This window comes from Cherax quadricarinatus, chromosome 53, assembly GCF_038502225.1.
Source record: "Cherax quadricarinatus isolate ZL_2023a chromosome 53, ASM3850222v1, whole genome shotgun sequence".
Lineage (NCBI taxonomy): Eukaryota > Metazoa > Arthropoda > Malacostraca > Decapoda > Parastacidae > Cherax > Cherax quadricarinatus.
The window spans coordinates 13080692-13102044 of NC_091344.1; the positions used below are offsets into that span (position 1 = coordinate 13080692).

The 21353-nt window shown below is 37.6% G+C and overlaps 1 protein-coding gene across 5 annotated transcripts in view; it reads left to right on the forward strand.

Annotated features, from left to right (window-relative positions):
• LOC128692261 (UDP-N-acetylglucosamine transferase subunit ALG13) overlaps positions 1-21353 on the forward strand; it is a gene marked incomplete at its 5' end in the record, with an annotated part of 177597 nt that overhangs the window by 137405 nt on the left and 18839 nt on the right. For all 5 annotated transcript variants that reach the window (XM_070096330.1, XM_070096334.1, XM_070096333.1 and 2 more), the window contains 3 exon segments: positions 5667-5716; positions 6906-7026; positions 12389-12546. In XM_070096330.1, coding sequence (XP_069952431.1) covers positions 5667-5716; positions 6906-7026; positions 12389-12546 — 329 coding nt within the window.

Genomic DNA, 21353 nt, shown 5'->3' on the forward strand with positions numbered 1-21353 from the left:
ACACCATCCACACACTCCCCTCCTCCCATCCCATCAATCATCACCAGATCTTCAATAAAGGTAAGTGTCATGTAATTGTACATGTCTTCTTCAGTTTGTGTGTATTAAAATTAATATTTCATGTGGTAAATTTTTTTTTTTTTTTCAATACTTTGGGGTGTCAGGAACGGATTAATTTTATTTCCATTATTTCTTATGGGGAGAATTAACTCAACTAACGATAATTTTGACTAACGATGACCTCTCAGGAACGGATTAACATCGTTGGTCGAGGGTCCACCGTACTTAGTTCATACTCCGAGGAATCTCCATGGTAAGAGAGTCAAATATTTGCATAAGCCTGTTAATACCTTCAGATAATGTGGTATAAGTACTGTATTAGTTTGGCATGAATACTGAATATATTTTTCCCTGGGAATAGTTTTTTTTTTTTTTTTTTCAACAAGTCGGCCGTCTCCCACCGAGGCAGGGTGACCCAAAAAAAGAAAGAAAATCCCCAAAAAGAAAATACTTTCATCATCATTCAACACTTTCACCACACTCGCACATTATCACTGTTTTTGCAGAGGTGCTCAGAATACAACAGTCTAGAAGCATACACATATAAAGATACACAACATATCCCTCCAAACTGCCAATATCCCAAACCCCTCCTTTAAAGTGCAGGCATTGTACTTCCCATTTCCAGGACTCAAGTCCGACTATATGAAAATAACCGGTTTCCCTGAATCCCTTCACTAAATATTACCCTGCTCACACTCCAACAGATCGTCAGGTCCCAAGTACCATTCGTCTCCATTCACTCCTATCTAACACGCTCACGCACGCTTGCTGGAAGTCCAAGCCCCTTACCCACAAAACCTCCTTTACCCCCTCTCTCCAACCCTTTCGAGGACGACCCCTACCCCGCCTTCCTTTCCCTATAGATTTATATGCTTTCCATGTCATTCTACTTTGATCCATTCTCTCTAAATGACCAAACCACCTCAACAACCCCTCTTCTGCCCTCTGACTAATACTTTTATTAACTCCACACCTTCTCCTAATTTCCACACTCCGAATTTTCTGCATAATATTTACACCACACATTGCCCTTAAACAGGACATCTCCACTGCCTCCAACCGTCTCCTCGCTGCCGCATTTACCACCCAAGCTTCACACCCATATAAGAGTGTTGGTACTACTATACTTTCATACATTCCCTTCTTTGCCTCCATAGATAACGTTTTTTGACTCCACATATACCTCAACGCACCACTCACCTTTTTTCCCTCATCAGTTCTATGATTAACCTCATCCTTCATAAATCCATCCGCCGACACGTCAACTCCCAAGTATCTGAAAACATTCACTTCTTCCATACTCCTCCTCCCCAATTTGATATCCAATTTTTCTTTATCTAAATCATTTGACACCCTCATCACCTTACTCTTTTCTATGTTCACTTTCAACTTTCTACCTTTACACACATTCCCAAACTCATCCACTAACCTTTGCAATTTTTCTTTAGAATCTCCCATAAGCACAGTATCATCAGCAAAAAGTAACTGTGTCAATTCCCATTTTGAATTTGATTCCCCATAATTTAATCCCACCCCTCTCCCAAACACCCTAGCATTTACTTCCTTTACAACCCCATCTATAAATATATTAAACAACCATGGTGACATTACACATCCCTGTCTAAGACCTACTTTTACCGGGAAGTAGTCTCCCTCTCTTCTACACACCCTAACCTGAGCCTCACTATCCTCATAAAAACTCTTTACAGCATTTAATAACTTACCACCTATTCCATATACTTGCAACATCTGCCACATTGCTCCTCTATCCACTCTATCATATGCCTTTTCTAAATCCATAAATGCAATAAAAACTTCCCTATCTTTATCTAAATACTGTTCACATATATGGTTCAATGTAAACACCTGATCTACACATCCCCTACCCACTCTAAAACCTCCTTGCTCATCCGCAATCCTACATTCTGTCTTACCTCTAATTCTTTCAATTATAACCCTACCGTACACTTTTCCTGGTATACTCAGTAAGCTTATTCCTCTATAATTTTTACAGTCTCTTTTGTCCCCTTTCCCTTTATATAAAGGGACTATACATGCTCTCTGCCAATCCCTAGGTACCTTCCCCTCTTTCATACATTTATTAAACAAAAGTACCAACCACTCCAACACTATATCCCCCCCTGCTTTTAACATTTCTGTCATGATCCCATCAGTTCCAGCTGCTTTACCCCCTTTCATTTTACCTAATGCCTCACGTACCTCCCCCACACTTACATTCTGCTCTTCTTCACTCCTAAAAGATGGTATACCTCCCTGACCAGTGCATGAAATTACTGCCTCTGTTTCTTCCTTAACATTTAAAAGTTCCTCAAAATATTCTCGCCATCTACCCAATACCTCCATCTCCCCATCTACTAACTCCCCTACTCTGTTTTTAACTGACAAATCCATATTTTCCCTAGGCTTTCTTAACTTGTTTAACTCACTCCAAAATTTTTTCTTATTTTCATTAAAATTTCTTGACAGTGCCTCTCCCACTCTATCATCTGCTCTCCTTTTGCACTCTCTCACCACTCTCTTTACCTTTCTTTTACTCTCCATATACTCTGCTCTTCTTATAACACTTCTGCTTTGTAAAAACCTCTCATAAGCTACCTTTTTCTCTTTTATCACACCCTTTACTTCATCATTCCACCAATCACTCCTCTTTCCTCCTGCCCCCACCCTCCTATAACCACAAACTTCTGCCCCACATTCTAATACTGCATTTTTAAAACTATTCCAACCCTCTTCAACCCCCCCACTACTCATCTTTGCACTAGCCCACCTTTCTGCCAATAGTCGCTTATATCTCACCCGAACTTCCTCCTCCCTTATATATAGTTACCTGTATATATTCATGAATGCACTGATGTTATTCATACATTTACAATATTGCATAACTGTAAATCTTCTGTTTTTGTGTGAAAAAAAATTCATTGCTTGAATAAAAAATCAAAATGAAATTCATGTGTAAAGTCTGGGAACATAACTGATGAACAGAAGAAATGTTATTTTAGTGCCAGAAATGCCTGCATTGTTTATTCTGGACCCTATTTTGAAATTGGAATATTTTGAAATCTGTGTGAAATTGGCAAAATTACTAATTTCTGATCACTTTATTGGGTAGTTGAAATAGTTGATTGGGTGATTTATTGTGCTCAATTGATGAAGTGGAAGACATACTAGCTAAGAATGTGATCAACTGGGACAATGTAATTGAAATAAAATAGGACTCAAAATCAGCAATATCTTTGATGCAGCAAAATTTGCAAAAGGTTGCCCACAATGCTCTGCATACAAGGGGCTTTTGGCATGTACACTCAACCACTGTATTTCTTTTGTACAACTATGTATCATGTCCATATAATAATAAATAAATAAATAAATAAAAGTGTAATTTTGTTAGTTTTCCATCAAATTTCTTATTACCTTCACAAAAAGATTCTCTACCATTGCATAAGAAAAAAAATGTTTGTTTAAATTCTTGGATAGTGTGTGGGATTTGGATAGGGTTAAAGTACAGATGATTATCTTGTGTACCAAAAAAAAAGCCATGGAACTGGTGGGGTTGGAACCCATGGCAAGTGAGTCCCAATACTCCAGGTCAGTGCATAAGCCTGGAGTTTTAGGACTTGCTCGCCATGGGTTCAAACCCCATGTGTTCCATGGTTTGTTGGCAAGTGTGTTGTTACGATATTGTGAATCTTGTGTACTGTTATCCTTGGGACCTAATAACTTGCTCAAGTGAGAGATGACTAAGTACCCTCATTTTACTCATTTTGAGTACACAATGAAAAGGGTCAGTGCATATTTGCAATGTCCAAAAAAAGAAGACTACTCCTCTGTTTATAAAACAAAAAAAAAAGGAACGTTTTCATGCTATTTATTATATCCCTGGCAGACTATGCACACTGAAGGAATAAGTTTTTTATTTGTAAGGTGCCTCCTTAGAGTGGTATATAGGAATTTGATAACTTGTTGTAACTCATCAGTTGCTCTTAGGAACTGAATTTTCTCTTAAACTCAACACTTGTTTTTTTACCACAGTTATTGCATTTTTTACAGATTCTTTCTGAATTAATGACTGCAGTGATCCCCCAACCAGTTTTCCAATAGGAGGCCTTTATTTTGATATTGTAGGCTCAGAATATCTCTTAACCCCAAAAACTGAAATCTCCTTCAGTGACACATTGGCAAAAAAAAAAAAAAAAAAAAATCTAAAATCATACTTTTTCTGAAGGTAATGACACTAAAAATTCCAAATTGGATGTATAGTAATATGGAATTACAAAAGTGTGAAGTTGGTGGTCAGGGAGCACTTTATGCAACTGTCATTTTGTGCCTTTTGAAGCCTATTTTCTGCATGTTCCATTGCTCGAACCTACATAATTTCTGGCCTTTTTGCTACAGTGCTCTCCCTACTATTCATTAATTGTAAGAAACTATGCTATTAAGCATCTAGAAGTTGGCAATTTGCTGAATTTTGCACTATTTCAACAAATTCCAGTTTATAAATAGTCATTTTTTAGATGCCTTAGAAAATTGTCACATCAGTTGATAAGCTCATGAATTCTGAAACCTTGAAGATTGCTGTTGTTCCTACTTGGTAGTTATTCCTGGAAGTGGTGTACCTGGTGGTACTGCTGTGGAGGAAGGTCACAGGTGGTGGCAAAAGTACTTCAGATCATCTATTTTTTTTTTTTTCCTTTCTCAGTACCAAGTAATTTCCTTAATAGATTTTTTTTTTTTTGACTTGCTGTCGAAGATAAGGCTTCTCCATTGTAGTCACTAATGCAAAAAATATGTTCAATGCGACAAGTTGATAAGTTTTACCTATCATAATTCCCGATTTTATGTTTACATAGTCAAAGAAGCAACTTAAAAACTCAACTTATAATTTGTCAAAATAACTTCTTTAAAAGTGACAGAGTAATTTTGTCATGAATTACAGCAAATGTATGCCTCAGGCATAAGCTGTTGTAAACAAACCATACCACGGGCGTTGATAGAACCTGCGATCAGAGAGTCTCAAAACTCCAGATCAGACTCTCTGATCGCGGGTTCTATCCCCGCCCGTGGTATGGTTTGTTTGCAATCGTGTCATTATGATTTCATGAGTCATAAGCTGTTGTGCCTGTATGCCCTCAGCCTATCCTCTTAATGCCTTTTTTTTTTTCATTATTTAATTTGTTTTTTCTACACAGGGTGCTCAGGTTAACATCAGTTAGCTAAAGTTAACCAATTATTCGATACATGAACACCAGAAAATATGTAAAGGTAAAGCTACAGTTTTATGTCACAAGCAGAAATTAGAGAATTGCCAAGAAGATTGATGTATCATGGCAGTAAAATCTCGGTTGTCACATTTTAGTATCACTGTTGTTTTATCAATGACATTGGGTCACTGTAAAACACCATTTGCTTAGGAGGATGGATTGATACACTAGGTATAAAAATTTGTGTTTACTGTATATAACAAATATAAACTTGAGCATTGGTGTTTTTCTGTATTTTTTTATATTTGTGTAGTGCAAAATAATAGATATAAAACTGCTGTACGTTTTAGATTGTTTGTCATTACATTCCATCATTTGTTTCAGGAACAGATTCTGATGCAATGAAGCTGAATCAAGGGATGCCTCCGTTTATGGTAATGTTGCTCACATATAATGTTACAAGATTTAATTTGATTTGTTTTTTATAAATTTTGTGGGAACATTTGGCACAGTATTGTATTTATCCATTATATTATGCTTCTGTTTAGTATTATCTAGATATAAAGTAAAGTCTAGTCCTATATTTTTCCCTGGAAAACTATTACATTATAGATAAAAAGAAATTTCCATTTATTTTTTTATAGAATTTTTTTTTTTGGCCATTTAGGCATATGCAAATGAAGGTATGATACATTTTAACCATCTCTAAGAGAACTTTATACCTAGTGCCAGCCTCATGCTGAAGATGTGTGTGCCATAATTTGCACCTGGAAAATGCTTGTTAATGGTTCCAAATGTACACACAGAAATAATTCTATATTTAACCCTTACGGTCCAAACAGATCGACGTTCAAATTCGTAATGCTACAAAAGTAGATCTACTTTTTTTTACATATTTTCAAATATAACAAAAAAAATGTAGATAAAAGTTTTTTTACACGTTTTCAAATGTAAAACAAAAAAGAAGATCTACATTTTTTTACATACTTTCAGATGTTGAAAAAACATATATATGCGTTTGGACCATTTAAGGGTTAAATGGGAGGCATAGTAGATGATACAAAAGTCTGATAAAGAGCAGGAACTCAATAATTATTACAATAAAAACTAAAGTGCTAAACCTAGAAGGGTCATACAACAATAACTCAATAAGCATAAATGGTACAAGGCTTTTCAGCACCTTTTCAAGTACAGTATTGTATATAACAAATTATCAGTAGACCTGGAACTGATTACAAGACAATGTGACAAGTTTCTACACACTGTTGATCAACCTGCTCTGGTGCCTAAATTGAACTGCCTAGTGGAAGTACAGATAGCCTGGCTAAACAGGCTCTTGGGGCTGTAATCTTCAGAACTCTCTTGTACACAACTAATTAGCTTTCTGTTATCACACTTAAGAAAATTCATTCCTTCATATTTGGTTAAGAACATAATTTCATTTAAACCCTTCATATCTTGTTCTGTATTGGATCTTTCTTAAATATTGAAATCACCTTCAAGTTTAGCAAGATTTTTAAAAGGAATATTTAAAATGGAATGGAGGATGGTCCTCAGTAATGACTGTGCTTTCTTTGTTTCTGATTGGCTGTTGTAAGCTTGAAATAAAATACTATTTTGCAGGTTTACCATATGCCAGTTATGTATGGTGGTTATGGATATGGGTACAATCAGCAGTGGGCTTATTCGTATCCAGTGATGCCCTCACCTACCATGGATGATGGCAAGCAAACACCAATTCCAGGTTAGTGTGGAGCTTAAAATGAGTAAAAATTGTTTTATGAATGGTTTTTCAGGATTTTTAAAGTACTTCATTATGATCAATTTTCAAGTTAAATACATTTCATTTTAAATGACGTGTACAATTGTGTCATTAATATTAATGATTTACTGCAGCCTAATAACTGCCATTAATTTTTTTTAATTAGCCATATTAAATTAATTTTGTTGTAAGCTATAAGGGTATATAAATCTAGGGGGAAGAGGAGGAGGGATAAGGGTCTTCCCAGGAAAGATTGATAAATAAAAGAGGATTTATGTGCTTGGGGCTTGAACATTCATGGAGATCTTCTCTGGAGGTGGGAAGTATACTGCTTGCACTCTGAAGGAAGGGTAAGGATGTTGTAGTTTGGAGGACCATTTCTACGGTGATATATTAACACACTTTAAGTCAGTGATTGATTGAATGGTAGTGAAAGTGTTTCCTTGTTTTTTGAGTCACCATACCTCAGTGGGAGATGGCCAGTGTTTTAAAAAAATAATTGGCAGATATGTATATATCGGAGTACACTTACTAATAAGCTTCATACTATCATAGATATAGGTGGCACTGTACTAGTGTTTTTATGATTATTTTTATTATTGGTTATATGCATTTTTGGCCCTTAGGCATTTTTTCTTAATTATTCAGATCTGATCACACAATACAGTGGTACCTCAAGTTACGAACTTAATTCGTTCCGGAAGGCTGTTCAAGTGCCGATACCGAACGAATTTGTTCCCATAAGGAATAATATAAATTAGATTAGTCCATTTCAGACCCCCAAAAATACACTTACAAAAATACACTTGCATAATTGTTCGAGTTGGGAGCTGTTCAAAACTCGAGGTACCACTGTACTAACAATTAATTTTATTCTCTGAGTCATTACATGATCATACAATTATCAATTACAGGGTAATGTAATACAATATATAATGTACTGGGTGTATATAGGTACACTTGTATTGAGTAATAACATTTTGGAAAATCTTTGTGTAGCATTGAAGACAAAAATAAACGTTTACCGTGTATAATCTGAGTTAAAAAATGAGAGAAAATATAATAATGATGATACTAACTATACCACGGGTGGGATTTGAACCCGCGGTCAGAGAGTCTCAAAAACTCCAGACTGCTGGGCCAGCTTAATAAAAAATAAAACAATACAGTAATAATGATACTGTATTGTTTTATTTTTTAAGAGTCACAATGTATCATTTCAGGTCATAACATGCAACCGTAACCATTCTTTGAGGATACTAATATTTAGGAGTGAACTAAAAGAATGATGTCTATATCAGTGGGTTTAGTTAATTTTGATATCTACTGGTACTGACCTGAAATTGAGTATCTGTAGGTATTGGCTAATTTTGATAGTATTGGCTAATTATGTTGATATCAGTGTCAACATCATCCTAAAATTGAGTTTTTTGTGTCATCCATCACTATTTTTTAGTACAGTAGTTATAGTGGGATTGATATGACGATTGTTGATTCTTGAAAAGCATAATAACTCAAGAGCAGATAGGGTTCAAACATATGACAGCCAGTCTTGAAACTAGTAGGAGAGTACTCTAACCATAGATTGTGAAGGCTTAATAAAATTCATCCAACAAGGCACATGTCTAGAGAAGTTAACATGTGATCCACTGCAACCACACATTACATTGTATATGGACAAGCATCACTAATAGCATACTGAAGCAGACTTGTACAAAAAAAAAAATTATTGAGTTGTCTAGGCTGTTACTACCACTCGTAAGATGTTTTGTACTTTAGGTCCCTTCATTTGCGTAGTTTCTACCAAATGATTATTATTATTATAATCAAAAGGAAGTGCTAAACTTTTCTGCCAGATGAGCTGTATTCAAGGCACATGAAAGAATTGTATGATGTATTTTTCTTTTCATGTCTTTGGGGACTATTGCAGTTTTCTAGGCATGTCTTTGGCTATTAATTAAAATTTCTCTTTTTGTCTTGTAGAAGAAGTGATCACAAGACTATGTAGACAGAGACTTATTCATTTGGTAGTCTTAACCCTTTGACTGTTTCGGTCGTATATATACGTCATACGAGATACCGTGTTTGACGTATCTATACGCATAAATTCTAGCAGCTTCAAATCAAGCGGGAGAGGGCTGGTAGGCCTACATGAGAGAGAATGGGTCTGAGTGGTGGGTGTGCACCCTGTGAAAAAAATCTGGGACTCAGCAGTGCATTGTGGGAACGCCATCTTGGTAGTCCATTTTCACCATGCCTCGCGGTAAGAAGTTCCTCACTCCTCGGCGGATTGGAGGTCTTTTGTTCCCAAGTGATAGCTCTAACAGCGATGAAAGTGTCAGTGAAAGTGAATTCCCTGGTTTTCAAGTGGGTATGACCGAAAAGAGTGCCCAGGATAACGTAATTAGTGATGAAAACCCAAATGACCCACAACCTTCCACCTCTGGTGCTGGGACGGCTCGTTCATGTTCACCTGTACCAGGATGAAAGAGGAAACTATTTGCCCGTGTACGAGACTCAGATGTGAGCAGTGTAAGTGATAGTGGTAGTGATTTCAAAGTTATTGAAAGCAGTTCTAGTTGCAACAGTGAGGGTGAATATTCCCCAGTGAAGCGGCAGTATATACGACGTCGCTTGCGGTCTGGTAGTGTGCCATATGCTATTCCAAGAGGAAGGAGTAAATCTCAGAGCACATCCCGTGGCCCTACACCACGACCTGATAGTGAAGATGACGATATTGTTACGATGGGTATGAATGATGCGAGTGAGGCAGCAGGCGATGGTGGTGATAGTGATGGTGGCATGAGTCATGTGGCGCCACCAGCGGGCCACGCTACTACTAACGCTGCTGACTCTGCACAACTGCAACCAGCCTCACCCAACCCCACACTCCCACAACAACCACAACCACAACCACATTTCAATATTCAGAACCCACCAACTGACTGCATCTGGGATTGGCAGCAAGGTGACGAGTTTGTTCCCAGTCCCCATGACTTTGATGAAACACAAAGTGAAATATGGCCATCATGTACACTTGGGAACAATCCCACTGAACTGGAATGCTTTCAGTTGTTCTTTGATGAATCCCTGATGGACATTATTGTCAGGGAAAGCAATACATACTTTGAGTACACCATGGCAAACACTTTTCTTTCACCAAGATCATGCCTACACCAGTGGAAGGACACAACTGTGGCAGAGATGTATCTGTTCTTTGCCACAATAATGCTTATGCCACATGTGTATAAGCACAGTGTCAACACATACTGGTCGACAGACCGCCTGATTTCAACCCCAGCTTTCAGTGACATTATACCAGTAAATAGATTTGTGTTACTGTTACGTATGTTACACTTTTCAGACAAAACAAGGCCTGACAGAAGTGACAGGTTATATAAGATCAGAAATGTGTTCATGTACCTGAAACAAAAGTGCTGTATGTATTTTTATCCCTTTAGGAAGCTTGTTGTTGATGAGTCTTTGATTTTGTTCAAAGGAAGACTCATTCAAGCAGTACATACCAAGTAAGAGGAAATGCTTTGGTATAAACTTATTTGTTCTGTGTGATTGCAAAACTGGTCTGGTTTTGGATATAACTGTGTACACTGGCAGTAAAACATTGCAAGATACCAGGAAGTTACTGGGCATCTCTGGTTATGTGGTTAGAACAATGATAGAAACATATCTTCGTAAGGGGCATATTTTATATACTGACAACTGGTACACAAGCCCTTTACTCAGTGATTTCTTGCAAGTGAACATGACAGATGTGTGTGGCACAGTGCATGGAAATCGTAAGCATATGCCTAGGTTTGACACTAGCAGTCATAGAGGTGAGGTGCAGGTGTTTGCTGCCAATGACATCATGGCATTTCGGTGGCATGACAAACGTGATGTCACACTGTTGACATCAGTTCACCGACACGAAATGGTAGACACTGGCAAGCAGAATAGAGAGACCAATGAACCCATTGTAAAACCTGTAGCTGTGATGGATTACAACCTCAATATGCACTTAGTGGACAAATGTGACATGCAGATTGGGTTTGCTGACTGTTTTCGCAAGAGTTATAAGTGGTACATAAAACTCTTTTTCCATCTTCTTCACATTTCCATGCTGAATGCTTATAATATGTATAAGTTGAAGACCAACAACAAAACCAAATACGGTGAATTTTGTTTGTCAGTCATCAGACAAATAATATTCAAGTGCCAAGGAACAACACTTGCAATAGACCAGCGCCCACAAAATTATCAACACGTGTCCTCTCGTCTGAGGCCTGGTGATCACTACCAGATACCACTGCCTGCTACTGCTCTTAAGAAAAATGCTCAGAAGAGGTGTTTTGTCTGTGGACATACCACAAAACGCCCACAAAAACGCAGAGACACTCGTTTTATGTGTGAGGAGTGTGAAACGCCATTGTGCTTATACCCATGTTTCAAAGAATTCCACGAGCTGCAGCAGTTCTAGAAGTGTCCAGTGATTGTACATGTGTATATATATTATAGAACAATAAACATAATAAACAATTTTTTATATTGTTTGTGTAAACAATTTTTTATATTGTTTGTGTAAACAAGTTTTAGGAACATTATGATGATACTAGTGTTTTTGCTATAATTGTGTTATATTCAACGAGTGTATATATGAACATTGCACCATACTTTGGTCTCACAGTCCACAAAAGTTATGTGAAAAAATAAAATAGTGAAAAAAACAAGAAACCTTCGAATACAAGTAAACCAAAGTTTACCGGGTGAGCGGCAGTCGCCGCTGTTGCCATTTGGAGCTCATTTTCTGCAAACTTCATGCTTCTATATCTCGGTAAGTACTGATGGGAGAATTTTTTTTTTGACTAAAACAATCAGAAAAATAATCTTAACATTTCCATAAGAATTTTTTTTTTTTTTTTTTTTTTTTTTCAAATATTTTGCGACACCAGGAGACACTTCAGGATTGGGCCTTTCAACAGTCAAAGGGTTAAGGAGTAGTTAAAAGTGATAGTTTTAGTTATGATTATTAATTTTTTGCTGTTTATTATTATTTTCCTGTAGCTCGGTTGGCAGCATACACTAATCTCATACCAACTGTCCGTAGTTTGACACCCGGCATGGGTGGAAACGTTTTGTATGTTTACACCTGCCAGTGTTCACCTAGCAGAAAGTAGGTACCTGGGTGTTAGTCTGTTATCACAGGTCACATCCTTGGTGGTGGTAGTATACCTTAGATAGGGCTAGGCTTTGATATGAGCTACAGTAGGACAACAGCTCTTAGCCTGTAAAATTGATTTATGTAAAAAAAAAAAAATCTATAATTATATAATCACTATTTTTATAGGTGGTGAATTATACCCTCAAATGGTATCTGTTGGAGGTTGGGGTCAAGGTTATGTGGGGGACTTTGTACCCCCCCAGCCCATGCCTGGTCCACCTCACCACAATTTCCCACCACTCCTGCGTGAACCTGGCCCACTACCATATCCCCCTCTACCTTATGTAAGTAAAAATTTTAAAAAATCTGGCAGTGATGGAAATAAAAACAGAAATCTTTACAATTATCACTATTAGTAATGAGCAAGATGTCTTACTGTGTTAGCATTTAGTCCTTACTATGTTATCCTTGGTAAACAATAGTTTTATGATTAATTAAATGGCATTACTGTTTTCTTTCCTTTTGCAACATTTTTCAGTTTTCCTGCTGGGAATGTATATTAAGAGTTTTATTTAGGACTGGTGAAATGGTTGATCTAAAAAAAAAAAAAAAAAAAAGATTAGTGTACATTTACTGCCAAATCCATTCAAATGTCTAAACATTTAGGAGTGCATCAAAGCCCACATTTTGTACTTTCTGGAGTGTAGAAATTAAATGTATATCATTAAACTATAAATATAATAAAAATTGCATTAACAAGAATGGTATAAATTCAAACAATTTTTTTTTTTTTAGCTCACCAGCCATCTCCCACTAATAATATATTTACAGATAGGACTGTTAAAAAGTGAATGCTAGAATGTTTGGGGTGTGGGCTTCAATGTAAAGTGGGAGGTGTCACAGCTGCTCTTTGCTAATAACACAGTGCTTGCTGGAGATTCCCTAGAAAAGTTACAAGATTAGAGTAGAAGTTTGGAAAGGTGTGCAAAAAAAGGAAGCTGAAAGTGAACATAGGTGATGAGATTAAGAAAAATCTAGGCAACAAGAGGGTGGACATCAGATTAGGAGGGAGCACGGAGGAAATTAATGTACTGTATTTACATAAATGTGAGTGGATATGTTGGAAAATGAATGTATGAGAGATGAGGGGGTGGGGGGGGGGGGTAAGGCACTGCAGTTGGAGTGTTGTGATGTCTGTCGAAAAATTTTACCAGTGGAGGAAAAATGGGAAATTTATTTATGATTAGAAGTACCAACACTTTTATATGGGTGTGAGCTTTGGTCTTTGAATGTTGTAGCAGAAGAAAGAGACAGTAGTGCAGATGTCATGTTTGAGATCAGTGTGTTTTTTTGAACACTATGCTGAGAATAAGAAACAAAATTAGAATACAATGTAATGATATAAAAGGTGTACTGTACTCTACAGTGTCAAAGATACTATTTTTTCACCAAAATTAGTTTTGAAAATTTACCCATCATCTTGGAGGCCGAAGGTTATGTTGTTCATAGGCCTCAGCCTATGCCTAGAGAAGTGTTTCGATACTAGACAGTAATCTAAGCTCCTGTATATAACCAGATAATGAATCGTGTAAACTATTTTGTATAAAATATTGAATAAATAACAAAGATAATTATTAATAATCGTAAAAATTCGTTGATGCTTAGCACCAGTAAGCTAAGGTAAACCAGGTGATGCAGTCTGATAATCTGTGGATAGTATCAGTAGGCTAATTTGCCTGTTTACTATCAAAGCCCTTGTTAAAAATATTTTTACTCACCTCAAACAATCCTGATATTAACCCTTTCGAGTTCCATTCCATAGTAGTCAACAGAGCAAGATCCAGTATCAGCGAGGTAAAAAGCTCAGTGTCCCAATTCACTGCCCTGGCACCTCTGCTGTTTCTCATGCTCATAGCAGACATAGATAAAAACACCCATCCCACTTTTGTATCATCATTTGCGGAAGACACTAAAAAAAGCATGAAAGTCACTACAGTAGAGGACACTGAAAAATTACATGAAGACATAAGCAGGGTTTTCCAGTGGGAAGTGGAGAGCAACATGACATTCAATGATGATAAGTTCCAGCTGCTTATGTATGGAAAGAATGAAGCACTCAAAAGGAACACTATATACAAAACTCAAGAGGGTTACCAAATAGAACAAAAGGAACATGTAAAAGACCTGGGAATAATTATGTCAGCTGACCTTTCTTTTAAAGACCATAACAAGACAAAGATCATGACAACCAGGAAGATTACAGGGTGGGGTATTGAGAACTTTAAAAATAAGGGAAATAATGCCGATGGTAACACACTTCAAATCGCTAGTGCTCCTTCATTTATAATATTGCTGTGCTGATGGCCCGTTCAAAGCAGGAGAAATATCGGAGCTGGAACAAATACAGAGATGGTTTATGGCTCACATTGAGCCAGTAAAGCACCTAAATTACTGGGAATGCCTTCAAGTCTTCAACATGTACTCATTGGAGTTGAGGAGAGAGAGAGATACATAATGTATACCTGGAAAGCACTCGAGGGCCTGGTCCCAAATCTGCACATTGCCATAACAACATTCTGGAGTGTAAGATACAGGAGGAAGTGTAAAATAAACTCAGTGAGGAGCAGGGGTATGGTGGGGACAATAAAGGAATATTCCTACGCAAAATCCAAGCTAAGAACTACCTGTAGAATTGGACCACTACTGAAAGTAGATTCGTATACTGACGATGAACAGGAAATGAGTGAAATCCTAAAAGAACAGTGTGAGTCGGTGTTCAGCAACCCACTACATGACAGCAAGGTAGAAAATGCAGAAATATCTTTCTCTCCAGAAGAAGGCCACAGACCAACTAACTGACATTAGTACAAATCCCATAGTTTTCAAAAAAGAAATGGAAAACATGCCCACTCACTCAGCACCTGGACCAGATTCATGGAATGCTCTATTTATAAAGAAATGCAAAGTACCGCTAGCACGAGCCCTCAGTATTCTTTGGAGAAAGAGCTTAGATCTAGGTGAAATACCGGAGGCCTTAAAGAGTGCAGACATAGCATAAGGGAGGTAGTAGAGCACTAGCTAAAAATTTCAGACCAATAGCCCTAACTTCTCACATCATAAAAATTTTTGAAAGAGTGATGAGATGGCAGATTACAAATTTCATGAACCTGCATAACCCGAACCAGCATGGTTTTTGAGCAGGACGATCATGCCTGTTACAGCTACTGAACCATTATGACAGAATTACAGAGGCATTGGAAGACGACCAAAACACAAATGTGATTTACACAGATTTTGCAAAGGCATTTGACAAATGCGATCATGGAGTGATAGCACACAAAATGAGGTCCATGGGCATTAAGGGGAAGGTAGGCAGATGGATTTTCGGGTTCCTAACACACAGAACACAAAAAGTTGTAGTGAACAGGGCAAGATCCGACAAGGTCAAAAACTCATTTCCCCAAGGCACTGTCCTGGCACCTCTGCTGTTTCTCATCCTCATAGCAGACATAGACAAAAACACCCGGCACATTTTTGTATCATCATTTGCAGATGACACGGTAGGGGACACTGAAAAAGTACAGGAAGACATAAATAGGGTTTTCCAGTGGGCATTGGAGAACAACATGACGTTCATTGGTGATAAGTTCCAGCTGCTTAGGTATGGAAAGAATGAAAAACTCAAAAGGAACACTATATACAAAACTCAAGAGGGTCACCAAATATAATGTAAGGAACAAGTAAAAGACCTGGGAATAATTGTGTCAGCTGACCTTTCTTTTAAAGACCATAACAAGACAAAGATCACAACAGCCAGGAAGATGACGGGGTGGGTATTGAGAACTTTTAAAACAAGGGAAAGAATGCCGATGGTGACACTCTTCAAATTGCTAGTGCTTCCTCGCCTAGAATATTGCTCAGTGCTGATGGCCCCGTTCAAAGCAGGAGAAATATCGGAGCTGGAACAAATACAGAGATCGTTTATGGCTCACATTGAGCCAGTAAAGCACCTAAATTACTGGGAATGCCTTCAAGTCTTCAACATGTACTCATTGGAGTTGAGGAGAGAGAGATACATAATGTATACCTGGAAAGTACTCGAGGGCCTGGTCCCAAATCTGTACACTGCCATAACAACATACTGGATTGAGAGATATGGGAGGAAGTGTAAAATAAACCCAGTGAGGAGCAGGGGTGAGGTGGGGACAATAAGGGACCACTGTATCAACATCTGGGGTCCCAGACTATTCAACATCTTACCAGAAGATATCAGAAACATGGCTGGAACAATTGTAGAAGCCTTCAAGAGGAAACTGGACAAGTAGTATCTTCACCAGGTGCCAGATCAACTAGGCTGTGATGGATATGTGGGGCAGCGGGCCTCCGGCAGCAGCAGCCTGGTTGACCAGGCAAACACAAGACTAGCCTGGCCCATGGTCGGGCTCAGAGAGTAGATTAACTCTCGAAACTCTTCAGAGGTATATCAAAGGTATATCTGTATCTACATCCGGAGTCCCAGACTATTCAACATCTTACCAGAAGATATCAGAAACATGGCTGGAACAAGTGTAGAAGCCTAGAAGCAAGTAGTATCTTCACCAGAGATCAACTAGGCTGTGAATATGTGGGGCAGCGGGCCTGGACAGGTACCAGTATGGCTTCACTCTCGAGAGGTATATCAAAGCTGTATCACATCCGAGTCAACTATTCAACATCTTACCAGAAGATATCAGAAACATGGCTGGAACAAGTGTAGAAGCCTTCAAGAGGAAACTGGACAGGTAGTATCTTCACCAGGTGCCAGATCAACCAGGCTGTGCTGGATATGTGGGGCAGCAGGTCTCTAGCAGCAACAGCCTGGTTGATCAGGCAAGCACCAGACAAGCCTGTCCCATGGCTGGGCTCTGAGAGTAGTGAAACTCTCGAAACTCTTCAAAGGTATAGTACTGTGGCTTTGAACTCGGTCTGTGCCGTCCTTCTTCGTGAGGAGCTCAGCTCACTCAGATAAGCTGTGAGTAGTAAATTATGGCCTAGATATGAGAGAATGGGTCTGTGTGGTGAGTGCAGCATATCAAAAAAATCCTTCCCCACACAGTGCATGATAGAAAAAACTGTGATCATGTGTATGGTTTAAAATAGCAGTCTTGCGATATATTTTTGGATGGTTTTTGTGGGTTTATTTTCAGTTTCTTGGTATCATTTGATAGAATGGAAGATGTATTACAGTAATAGAGATGATTTTGATTAGTTTAAGAACTGGAAGTAGCTTGAAATTGAGCTCAAAGTAGCAGTAATATTTGATTATTGTCAGTATTCTAGAGGACACTGATCAACTGGCTGGTCTAATATGTGTTCACTACTGTGCTAACATTATTTATACAATTACTCTTACAGTAATGCAGTTGCCTGCATAACAGTAAATGTACTACTTATTAAATAGTAAAGTCAGTAAATTTAAAAACTTTCTTTCAACACACCGGCCGTATCCCACCGAGGCAGGGTGGCCCAAAAGGAAAAACGAAAGTTTCTCCTTTTACATTTAGTAATATATACAGGAGAAGAGGTTACTAGCCCCTTGCTCCCGGCATTTTAGTCGCCTCTTACAACACGCATGGCTTACGGAGGAAGAATTCTGTTCCACTTCCCCATGGAGATAAGAGAAAATAAACAAGAATAAGAACTAGAAAGAAAATAGAAGAAAACCCAGAGGGGTGTGTATATATATATGCTTGTACATGTATGTGTAGTGTGACCTAAGTGTAAGTAGAAGTAGCAAGACATACCTGAAACCTTGCATGTTTATGAGACAGAAAAATGGACACCAGCAGTCCTACCATCATGTAAAACAATTACAGGCTTTTGTTTACACTCACTTGGCAGGACGGTAGTACCTCCCTGGGCGGTTGCTGTCTACCAACCTACTACCTAGAAAATTTAAAAACATTAACGCTAAAACTATCACAAATCAATATGCTGTTCTAACTGTAGACATACCCACTTGCTTGCATTGAGACAGTGAGTAGAAAGAGAACACAGTCAATCACAAGAAACAGCTACACACACTAAGGAAGAGAAGGTTGATTGCAATTTAGCAGATCTACAATAATCACCTGTCTACTGGAGAGTGAGAGTGCATAATGTGTTATTTTTGTGCATTTTTAGTTGTGTTTAATGTAAATTTAGCATGTTTTAGTAATCTCATAAAAATTTAGCATGTCTTTATCTGTTTCATATAAAATTAGCAAGTTTAACTCATTTTGGGCAAGATTTTTTTTTTTTTTTTGGGGGGGGGGGGGCAGGGGGGTGTTGTTGCCACCAGACCATCTTGTTAGTCATAAAATACAGTAATTCAGAGCATGGAGAAGCGGTTGTTGGAATGGTTTGGTTATTTAGAAAGACAGGGTGGATGTACGAATTGGGTGGACAGAATGTGGGGTATGGGATGTCCAAGGATGGGTTGAGGAAGAGATTGAAGAAGATCTTGAATGGTAGGGGCCTAAGCATCTAGCAGGCATGTGTGAGAATACTATATTAGATCAGATTGGAGATAAGTGTTTTGAGGGATTTGATGCGTTGTTGGAGTGTGAGTGAGATAGCATTTATGAAAAGATTTAGGGAAACTGATTAACTGGACCAGAGTCCTATAGGTGTAAGTACAGTGCCTGCACTCTAAAGGATGGGTGGAGCTGTTACTATTCAAAGGGTTATTTGAACTGTGATATCTGTGCACTTCTGGTAAGACAGCTATTGAATGAATCATGATAAATGTATTTCCTTCTTTGGGTCACCATTCCTAGGTGAAAAGTGGCTAGTGTTGTAAAAAAAAATTACTCTCCTTATAAAATACAGTACATTTAGTATGAATTTTAGAAAAATATAGTTGAATTAGGATCTTTTATATAAAATCTATGGTATGCTAAGCATTTCAGCCAGAACCTAGGTAATAATGAAGTTGGCTTTATGTAAGAGTGAAGTTGGAAATGTTCTAGAAATGTACTGATTTCATGAACCACTAAAAGACCACCTGCCAATTTTTTCTTATAAATTTACTAGTTAGAATCTCCCCCATTTAATTTTAACCACTTGGCCTAATTTTGTCCCCATTTTTTCTTTTGGGGCCCATTTTCTTTTATGTCTTAAACAGCAGAGACCCAATACCCTAACATAATGGCACTCGAACAACCCTATTCAAGACAACTGTAGCTCATCCTCTTAAGCAGTGTTAGTATTTCACCTGTGGCTGTGATGTTTACTTTGGGTATATGATGTTGACAAAATAACTAAAATTTGCTCATGTGACATTGTAGAGTATTGTACAGTTCGCTCAGTGGGTCTGTTTTCAATTTGCTCTTCAAATTTTTATTTCTTGTATGTATTATTAGCATTGTGGTATTATTTCATTGATTAATTTTTGCTAATGCTGTAGACTACAATCTAACTTAACTTACCCAAATAACATATAGTATGTCAATAAACTTGCTTAAAATCACATGTAAGAAATCAAAGCTGGCCAGTTATTCCTTAGGATGGGTTGACTGCTGACTAGAAAATCGGCAGTCCTCGTATTTCATTAAACAGTACACAAAAAACATCTCATTCTTCAAAATGCACTGTATTCTGTTTACATTACTAATTGGAATTTGAAAATTTGGAGTTCACTACTCCTGGTACTGAAACAGGAAGTACAATACGGTATGTGTATGACTGGGTACTTTTACGATGTATTCGAAGTTGAATGACCAAGATGTGAATGCAAAGGCTCTCTTAAGAGGCATCTTAATTTAATGTAGCTTCCTGTATTTAGGGAGTCACTTATTGTACACATCTCTGCTAGACAGAAATCCCTGACATACCCAAATATCGTAACTCCATATTTAACATCACTCTTATCCTTGCAACATGGATTTTGTTCATCTATCAAGCAGTGCTTTATTTTGTTGAGAGAAATGTTGCTTCTTCCACCTGGTACTTAATTACCTGAGGAGTTTCTTATTAGGCCTCAGGTTTAATGAATGAAAATCTTATTCCAAACTTCTTAATTGAATGTCAATATTATTAGGAATATCTTTGGGTGACCAGCAAGGATTATTATACCTGATGGTGTTCCCTTGTTCTATGTGAATTCACTTTTATGTTATGCTGCTTTTCTACCAGTAATTCCCTATGTGCTATATAAATTTCCATTATGCATTCAGTGCAAGTCACAAAATGTAATGAAGGTTCCTATAATAAATACCTAACTGTTACTGACCTGACTGAGATTAATACAGCTGACATGGGCCTGGAATATCACATAAATCAAGGAATACCTGATATTCTTCCAAGCAAACATTACAAGATCGCAGTGGGAGGTTATTAACTCTTTCAGGGTCCAAGGCCAAAATCTGAAGTGGTGCCCCAGTGTCCAAGAATTTTCAAAAAAAAAAAAAAATTTTTTTTTTCTTATGAAATGGTAGAGAATCTTTTTGTGAATGTAATAAAACAAAAAGTACGAAATTTGATGGAAAATTGACGAAATTATGCTCTCGTGAATTTTGATGTGTCAGCGATATTTACGAATCGGCGATTTTGCCGACTTTGACTCCCATTTTAGGCCAATTACATTATTCCAGTCGACCAAATTCTTAGCTATTTCACTAGTATTACTTCCATTCTATCGATTGAGCACAAGAAATCGCCAAGTCAACTGTTTCAACTACAAAATAAAGTGACCGGAAATTGGTAATTTGGCCAATTTAACACAAAGTTCAAAATATTCCAATTTCAAAATAGGGTCCACAATAAACAATGTAGGTATTCCTGGCACTAAACTAATATTTCCTCTGTTCATTAGTTATGTTTTGAGGCTTTGCAAATGAATTCCATTTTGATTTTTTATTCACATAATGAATTTTTATTCACACCAAAAAATAGAAGATTTACTGTTATGCAATATTGTAATAATTGTATAAATATCATCACCACATTTGTGAATGTATATTAGACCCACCAGCTGGTGTGTATTAGACGTGTGAGGTTGTTTGTTTACTCTTGAACATCGGCAAAAATTTAACATTTCCGCCACTTTGAGCTCAGTTTCAAGCCATTTCCAGTGCTAAACCCAATCAAAATTAGCTCTATTTCTGTAATATGTCTTCCATTCTATCAAATG